The sequence below is a fragment of the Aotus nancymaae genome, unplaced genomic scaffold (assembly GCF_030222135.1).
Source record: "Aotus nancymaae isolate 86718 unplaced genomic scaffold, 86718_ANA_hifiasm-v0.15.2.pri h1tg000029l, whole genome shotgun sequence".
Lineage (NCBI taxonomy): Eukaryota > Metazoa > Chordata > Mammalia > Primates > Aotidae > Aotus > Aotus nancymaae.
The window spans coordinates 25429072-25438489 of NW_026988442.1; the positions used below are offsets into that span (position 1 = coordinate 25429072).

General features: G+C 45.5%; 1 protein-coding gene across 5 annotated transcripts in view; it reads right to left on the reverse strand.

Moving 5' to 3' along the window:
• Positions 1-536: 536 nt before the first annotated feature.
• Positions 537-9418, reverse strand: part of NCOA5 (nuclear receptor coactivator 5) — a 29774-nt gene continuing 20892 nt past the window's right edge. For 2 of the 5 annotated variants that reach the window (XM_012467337.3, XM_012467336.2), the window contains 5 exons: positions 8472-8608; positions 6699-6825; positions 4666-4865; positions 2940-3260; positions 537-2466 (listed from right to left, as the gene is read on the reverse strand). In XM_012467337.3, the coding sequence (XP_012322760.1) occupies positions 1877-2466; positions 2940-3260; positions 4666-4865; positions 6699-6825; positions 8472-8608 (1375 nt within the window). In that variant the 3' untranslated portion in view covers positions 537-1876. Of the gene's footprint in view, positions 2467-2916; positions 3261-4665; positions 4866-6698; positions 6826-8471; positions 8609-9418 lie in introns of all 5 variants that reach the window. The other 3 variants (XM_021669141.2, XM_021669140.2, XM_021669142.2) reach the window with 2 other exon arrangements.

The following is a 9418-nucleotide window of genomic DNA, read 5'->3' on the forward strand; positions in this document are numbered from 1 at the left end:
CAGTGAGCACTTAACACTGTTCAGGCTGTGCTCTTGGCACATTGGTGCCTAGCCCATTGGAGGCCTGTGCCACCCACTTCACCACACCCACCCCAAGTTATTAAATGTTCTTCAAGGCTCCTTCAGGTTCTACGGATTCTGCCAACTCCCTGCACAATGGGTTGAACAGAGGTTGACAACTGAGACAAAATGAAAACAGGAAGTGCCTCTCTACCAGTGGCCACCAACCACAAATGGCCTCTTTACATTCCTGTTTTCCTTTTCTAGAATAAGAGGACAAGGCTGCTGACACAAAGAATGTCTGCCAGAAGCAGGATGTTGAACACAGCATATAATTAGCCAATAGGTTTTTGCGCTGAACTGTTATTAAAGCCTCTAACTAGGTGAGCCACCTATGCAGAGAAGGCAGGGTTCAAAGAGGTTTGAGGCTGGATCACATGCTGAGGACAAGACGGGGCAGACCAGAGTCCTCGACACAGTAGCCCTCACCTCTGACTCGGGGAGAGTGTCCTGCAAAGAGGATATTCACACCCAAGAAAGATGAACACAGCTTTTACTTTTTTCATTTTAATCAAAAAAGTAATCATTTCATTTTATTAACAACACAAGAGTTCCAAAGAGGAAAAAACAAAACACTATATAACACAAACAGGTCAGAACATAAAATGCTGCCATTTGGGGACCTTGAATTTTGAAACCATTGTTTTCTCTGCCACTGTCAGGGACTCGGCTGAAGTCACTGCTCTCCCTCTACCCTGCTAGAGGATCTCGAGACTGTGATCCACAGGGATCCACTGCGCACAATCCCTGGGGAGAGAGCAGCTTCCTGGGGCTCCACTTAGAACCACAGCCAGAAGCCCTCCCTCTAACAATTTCACTCTGGTACAAAAGTCATGAACAGCCACCTATCTCAAGAACATGTCCAGCTACCAGAAGTCTGACATCAAAGTGGTCCCTACCTCCTACTGCTCAGGAAACAGAACAAGAGTCTAAACAAAAACAAGAGCCTGGGGTTTTGAGCCAAAAGCTCAAAACAAATCACTGAAGAAATGAGTGTTCATGGCCAGAGTCTCAGAATTGACTCCATGGAAGTGCCGCTGGAGGGGGATGCTGACAGAACTGGTAAGGAGGAAGAGTGGTGGGGCCCAGATTCACAGTTTGTATTAAACTGCTGCTGACTGGAGCTGTTCAGTCCATTGGTGATCTTCCAATGAAATGAAAACAAAAAATAAAAGAGGAAAAAAACAAAAAAACAACCTTGGCTCAGACAGAAAAATTCTTCTGTGGCTGCCATGGCCGTTCCTCAACAATCCAGAGTAGCTGATTTATGAATCCTCAAGCAGATCCCAAACATGTGGGCTTGGAGTATGATGACACTGTGCCTGCCAAGGCCAGTCGACTTTTCTTTAACACCAGGCAGGAGTTGCAGGCAGGAGCTTGAGCTCTGGTCGACGTGTTTGAAGCTTGAAAGCCTTGGTAGGTTCACAATGAACAAAGGTGGTGGCTACTGACATGACAAATGCCATTCCAAACGTGGCCAGCTGGGCCTGGCTCCAAATCCAGTAGATAGAGGGACTGGAGAAACCCCATCAGATACAAGCCCAGACACTTGTACTGCCCAAGTGACTCCGGAGATACTTATTTTCTACAAAAATCCAAAAAACAAAACAGAATACAGCCCCAAATGCAGCATAAACTTGGTAAGGAATAAGCAACACAGCCTTGGGCAGGAGAGAGAGCAGGTGGTAGAAACTGATGACACTCGATGTAGACCTGGAGAATGCCAAGAATATCCTCCAAACAACTCTATTTAGAACGCAGTAAGTGGGAGGAGGCCAGGGGATGAGGGGACTGGGGACAGTTGAAAGATTTAGCCTCAGTAATGCCTCTGGTAAGATCCCATGGGGGCCTGTGGCTGCCCCATCTGTGCTGTGGTCTGGCTAACCAGGTGGGAGAGAGCAGGGCCACTCTGGATCAGGGTATCCAGAGCCTTCTGTACACTTGGATTGTCAAAGTTGATACCTGTGGAAGACACAGGCCTCTGGCTAGCCATGTTGCTAGCAGGTGCCAGGCGACTGGAAGGTTGGCCAAAAAGCCCTTGGGAAGGAGCCCCAGGTCTGGGGCCCATGTTCTGAGCAGATCCTCCCTGTCCCAAAATGCTTGGAGGCTGATTGCCAGAGGCCTGTGATCTTTGCTGAGGCTGGCTGTTTGCTGCTGTGGAAAAATTCTGGTTCGGGGTGTTTCCGGCAGCAACTGAGGGAGATGTAGAGCTGCTATTGGCCGCCACTGTACCACTATTGAAGAGGCTGAGGATTTTGGCCTGAAGCTCTTGCTGGGAGGTGGGGGGTGCAGATGGAGTGGGTGTAGCAGAGGGGAGGACTTGGCCGCTCTGGAGCGGTTGGGAGCTTGGCTGTGTCTTCAGCGAGGCACCCGAGGTCGCCCCGAGTGGTTGGCGGGAAATCGGGCCTGGAAGACAGAAGAGGGAGGTATCTGGTTCAAAGTACCCCCCAAGGGCAGGAGGCCTAGCAGCCAAAGGAAGAACAACAATCACTGAGTCACATCAATCATACAGTACACAGACAATAACATCAATTTCCCAAAGGGGCTACATCATGATATGTGCTGTTTACAGAAAACAATAGGTTAGTTCTCCTAGAGAACTGCTAAAAAACAAAAGGGCATCCATCCTGGCTACCAGGGATTCAGCAATACTAGTCAATCCACCACATTAACTATAGGGATCAGCATTCAGTACCCAAATAATAAAAAGTTATTATTAACATTATATCAGCATGGATGGCCCATGGGAGAACCCAAGGGATGGACTTATTTCCCTTACCCACTCCAAAGAGCCCTGGGCCTGACACCCTCCCAACAGAGCCTGGGGATTAGAGAAATGCAGAGTCAGAACTTCACCTCGGCCCTGCCACGTAGCTCACCAGGCAGAGAGTCGGTGCTGCTCCTCATCAGCCGCTCCTTCCGCTCTCGCAGGTAGTTGATGATCTTGTCAGTCTCTTCGGCAGTGAGGTACCTGTTGTCTGCCAGCAGGTTGATGAGGCTCTGGATGGCTGGAGGGTGGCCCCCGCGCACTCCCTCCTCAGGGCCTCCTCTCTCTCTTTCCTGCAGGATGGCTTCATCGGCCATCTTGGCTGCCTGTCTGGCAATCTCCTCACGTTCCTTCTCCCGGCACTCGTTCTTGTAACGCTCATAATTTCTGGCCACCAGCACCATGGCATCTGCCTGGGGCATGTTGCGATGCTCTGTAGGAGGAAATGACATGAGTTATTTTCTCTCATGACATATTTAAGTGCCCACCTGCTGCCTCTGTCAAGTCTTTCCTAACCTTATACCAGCAAGAAAATCACTTTGGTGACAAAAAGGCTTGAGATTGAGAGTAGGGTGGTGTGGGTGGATAGATGAAGGGCAGGAAGGAAAGTGAATGGATACCTTTGGTGGGAACATGCACTTTTGTATACAGCTGATTCTTTGGGGGAATTCCTAGATCACAGACTTGTAGTAGTAAAAACCAAAGAAACATGACAGCCTCCTGCAGATTCAAACAGGCCATGTGGGGAACAGCCACGGGAGGCAGGCCCAGCAGCCTCTAGAACAGCAGTAGGAGGCCAACAAGCCCCTCTGGAAAGCCAGGCTCTCCACTGTGCTCCTTAGGACAGAGCTGGCCTACTGTTTTTTAATTCATCAGTTCAAAAGTCATGGATTAAGATCAAATTGTGAGCCTAAATAACCTCCTCTCTTCACCCATGGGCAATATGGTTTACCGGGTAGTGAGAGGACTCCTCAGAACTTTTGTCCTCACACATCTTGGGGACTATTCCTCAGACAGACAAATGATCCACTGGAGATCCTTATATAATTGTATGGTTATGGGGATAAGGAGTGAGGCCAAGAGAGATCCTGAGTGTAGTGGGAAAAGGGTAAGTCTGTGCTGTAAGAGGAGCAGGGTATCAGCTGGCTGAGTCTCAATCCTCTGGGCTCAGTGCTTGAAAAGCTACTTCTAAGAAGGACTTCGAGAACTAGTCCTGGGCCTCTACAGGGTCAGGGGCCTCTTAGTTCCTCTGGTAACTTCTCATAGCCTTTCTGGTTACTTCTCCAGCACACTTATAAAAAGGATCCTAAATGCCTGTTATATTATCTGTCCTCCATCAGAAAGCTGGGCGAAAGCAAGAATTTTGTCGCACTCAGTGGAGTACATGCCAGAGGTGTGCTGGAGCCAGATCTCAGTGGCAAGAGCCAACTGTGTACATTTCTTTCCAACTCTCCCTTCAGTGACTTCATGTTGGTGGCTTGAACCGAAACATGGTGGGAGTATTTACACCATGGAGATCAGCAAATGCTATAAACGCTCTCTCCCCATCCCAGAACTTGTTGTTAAGTATTTGCCAGTACACCACTGTATATACCTAAGGTACCTAAGGCTAAGTATAATGTAACAGATAGTAGGCCCAGAACTGTATCCACTGAGAGACTATCAGATAAATGACTATGCAGGACTCTTCCATGGTTACTTAGAGAGGGGCCCTACCATATATGAACTGGGATATAAGAGTCATTTGCCCAAAACCTGGTTCTTCTGATTAAGGCATAAAGGACTAATAATGGACTAGTCACTACCTCTGGTATCTTGACCCACTTGGGCCTCTGTACCTTGCGGGGTTCCAAACATGATGTTGACTGTGCAGGAGCGGTGAATCTGGTGTTGCTGGGTGATGACAATAGCAAAAGGAGAACCTCCCCTGCTAACATCCTCCAAGGCTTGTGACAATGACACCTCTGTGTTGAGGAAGATCAAGTCCACTACCATGCCCAGGTCTCGCACCTTCCGCCCCACAGACTCAGCATAGTCTCTGTAAAAACAAACAAGATCCAGGTGAGCGACCAACTCCAAATCCGCATTGTTGTGTCTCAAGCCAGCTGTGTATATTCCTACTAAGAACTCAAACTGTAGTCCGCCCCAATACCACCTTTAGGATCTAAGGATCTAGATCAATTCTCTCTATATACCCTGGCTCAGAATAGTTGTGACTTGCTTGAAGACACATCAGAAGTTGCCAGTAGCAGAGTATGATATCCAGGTCCTTCTATTGATTCTCTAGCCCAGTGGTCCTTCCTTAACAACATCCAGCTCCCTAAGACTTGTGGCACTTATTTCTTTTTGGGTAGGCTGCATAATACAGTGGGAACATCATGGGCTTAAATGCTAGAAACACGGTTTTGGATCCCAGCCCTTAGCATCTACTTGCAATGTTCTGAACTTTTATTCAAGTCCATTTACCTCTTACAAACATCAGTTTCTTTATTAATAAAACAGGAATAACATGGCTCAGTTCATATGGCATTTCTTTGACCTTCCCTCCAATCTAAATTAGACCTCTGATATTCTTTTCTCAAAGGACTCTTCAGCTGTATGCTTTTGTCACCTGCTCCATTAGGGTGTAAGCTCCACCAGTGGAATGAAACTATATAGCCCCAGTACCCGGCATCTGCCACACATATAAAAGATTTGCTGAATGGATAAATTTTATGTGATTACTGTGAAAATTAAAAATAATTTATGTAAGGTGCCTAGCATGGGGTAGTACACAAAGTAGGTGCTCAGAAAATGATAGCTATTATTATGTGTCCAGAAAAAGCTCCTAGAGTTAAAAGCAGCATCAATTGCTGAACAAGACAGCCAAGAGCCTGTGAACTCTGCCTATTACTTGGTGTCTCAACACCTATTTCCCTAGTCACTGCCTTGAAATTAGCTCTTTAACCCCAAACTGCTAGAAAATACATGAAGTTATTTACTTAGTACTACCTGGGGAAAGGGAATATAGCTACTGCCAAGCCTGCAAGCTGCTATACTCCATTCTGCTTCTCTGCTCTGCCTCTTCAAGGAGAAAACATAAAACGGGGATGCAGTGAAACAATGCTGTGAGCCCTAGCTTGGTAACATGGTCATCTAACAGTTCTGCAAGGCCATGGCACTTCATAAAGACTTGGTTCTTGGCTGACAAATGCAGAGATGCGTCTCCCAAAGTACTGGGCATTCGGGTTGTCCCATGAAGGGGTTATCTACTGCTTTGCTTGACCAGCATCTATACCCTCTTCCACTCTCAGTCTGCACGGTTCCACGGGGCTAATCCCACCTCTAGCTCTTGGGATGGGAAGATGACAGCCCTGGCCAATCAGAACATTCAGCACCCCTGTCAAAGTGACAGGCTTAAGGATGGGAAAATGAGTCAGGTCAACCTAAGAAGAATTCCAGAACGTTAGGTAGAAACGATGGGAAAGAGAAGCTCTCTTTCCACTTGGCTTGCTAAGCTAAGAAGACACATTTAGAGCCAGTGCCATTCTGCCTTTCTTCAAGCTCAAAACCTGCCTGAGAACAAAGGCAAATCTGAGGAAAGTGGTACTTAGAGACTTACACAGAGACCAAGTCTTGATGACACGGTTTGACCCTGGATGTGGCCATGCCTCAACTTCCCAGTTACTTTCTGCTTAAATAAAAAATGTCCCTTTTGGGCTTATGCCTGTTTGAATTGAGTTTTCTGTCACCTATAACTGAAAGAACTCTGGCTAACACAGCACAGTAATGCAAGAATACACAGCTCAAATTCAGTGGATAGAGGTGCTAAATAGGAGCCTGAATTTCTCTGACTCCTCCTTACTGGGGAGAAACATTTAAGGGTTCTTACTTTGTCTGTTTGTTGACCACAATCACAGAACAATCGACGGGCCTTTCGGCATCAAAGCGTCTCTGAATTTCCTCAAAATATTGACGATAAAGCTCTTCTCTACGCCGTTCCTCACGTTTCAAACGCTCTGCAAGACACCATGAGGGAAAACTGAAATAAGGACTGGATCCTTCTATAAAGACAAGCCACAGGCCTCATTTTAAATCCTGTGCTACTTATAGGCAAAGGTCATAATACTCTGAATCAATCCCCTGGTCTATCTCCTAAAAATAGTTAGTATTAATATTTTTTTTATTATAAATTAACCAAAATGTAATGGCTGGATTAAAGGACATCGCTATTTTAATGCTGTGTCTGATACTCACTGCCAAAGTGCCCTATGGGAAGGCTGTTACTAATTTACACCTCCACAGAGGTAGATCATCTAGTGCCTATTTCTCCACACTTTAGTCAATGCTGAATACTGTCATTCTTTTTAAGTCTTGCCAACTTGACAGACAAGAACAGTAATCATTATTATTCTAATCTGCATTATTGCTGAACTTTTTTTGAAAAACAATAACAACAAAAAACCAAGTAGTAAAGTTTTATAACAAATTAAAAATGAGGTTCTTAAAGATTTCAACTTGGCCAGGTATGAAATAATTTAAGAACCTTTAACAATGTATTGAGAAAAACCAGGCTTTAAAAAGACATTTTTGTCTTCATCTAAAAAGAGATGCTGTTAGATAAAAGTTATAAAAACCAAACACCTATTCTGCATAATCAGTCAGTCACAGTTATGTGGTTAGTGGGCAAAAAGCAAGGACTTAATGTCTTCAGCTCCAATATTTTGTTCATTTCTCCCTTTTTTTTTTTTTTTTTAAGACAGAGTCTTACTCTGTTGCCCAGGCTGGAGTGCAGTGGTACAATCTTGGCTCGCTGCTACCTCAACAGCCTAGGCTCCAGCAATCCTCCGACCTCAGCCTCCCAAGTAGCTGGGTACTACAGGGGTGCACCACCGCACTTGGATAATTTTTGTATTTTTTTTGTAGAGATGGGGTTTTACCATGTTGCCCAGGCTGGTCTTGAACTCCTGCGCTCAAGTGATCTACCTGCCTTGGCCTTCTAAAGTGCTAGGATTACAGGTGTGGCCACATTGACCAGCATTTTGTTCATTTCTTATTGCTGGAATTTCATATTTATTTCTTCTTGTTGGATGACTAAACCAGATGATGGTACTAATCTGCATCTTAAAAATCATTTTCAGGCTGGGTGTGGTGGCTCACGTCTGTAATCCCAGCACTTTGGGAGGCTGAAGAGGGCGGATCACCTGAGGTCAGGAGTTCAAGACCAGCCTGATAAACATGGAGAAACCCTGTCTCTACTAAAAATACAAAATTATCAGGGCATGGTGGCGCATGCCTGTAACCCCAGCTACTCGGGAGGCTGAGGCAGGAGAATCGCTTGAACCTGGTAGGTGGAGGCTGCAGTGAGCTGAGATCACACCACTGCACTGCAGCCTGGGCAACAAGAGCAAAACTCTGTCTCTCTGTCTCTCTCTCTCTCTCTCTCTCTCACACACACACCCACACACACACACACACACACACACAAAATCATTTCCAAGCCAAATGCTCTTTACCCATTAATAGGCTATTTGTATTTCTTCTTTTTATACATTGCTTGGCCAAGTCACTAGCCCCTTTTCAGATGGGGTACTGGTATTAGTTCCCTCTCTTTTTTGTAAAGTGTTCTATCAATAATAGGAATAGAATGTTTCTGCTACTTTACCTTTTGCACGAGACTGACTTTCTGGGCCTGGAGGGCCTCGTCCATCAAAGCTATCCCTGTAACGGTCAAAATAAGAGTCATCCTTTCTCCTGCAATAGTCATCCATTCGCAGGTATCGGTCATAAGAGCCTTCTCTCCTGAAAAGTTAAGGAAATTTTCATAAAGATAAAACTGTCCTATCCTGAAAAAATTGTCTAGAGAATTCTTTGGGATTAGACAAACGAGGTTTATATCTGGGACTCACTGCATATCAGCTCTGTGGCTGTGATAGAGTTAACCTGTCTCACAAAATGATGGGAGAGGATGAACAGAGATGATATACAGAAAGTACTTAGCATAGTCCTTGGCATATAGTAAATGCAAAATAACTGGCAGGAATTATTGATGTTAGTTTTGAGGAAACATTACATGAACCTCCCCTGTGCCTTTTAAAACTTATACTAAAATGTCAGCTGGGTGCAGGGGCTCACGCCTGTAATCCCAGCACTTTGGGAGGCTGAGGTGGGCGGATCACAAGGTCAGGAGATCGAGACCATCCTGGCCAACATGGTGAAACCCTATCTCTACTAATAATGCAAAAATTAGCTGGGCATTGTGGCGGGCACCTGTAGTCCCAGCTACTCGGGACGCTGAGGCAGGAGAATTGCTTGAACCTGGGAGGTGGAGGTTGCAGTGAGTCAAGATCACACCACTGCACTCCAACCTGGTGACAGAGTGAGACTCTATCTCAAAAAAAAAAAAATAAATACTAAAATGTATATAACAATAATTTGCCATTTTAACAATTTTTATTTATTATTATTATTACTATTACTAAAGATGGGGTTTCACCATGTTGCCTAGGCTGGTCTTGAACTCCTGAGTTCAGGCAATCCACCCACCTCGGCCTCCCAAAGTGCTGTGATTACAGGCATGAGCCAATGCGCCTGGCCTCACAATTTTTAAGT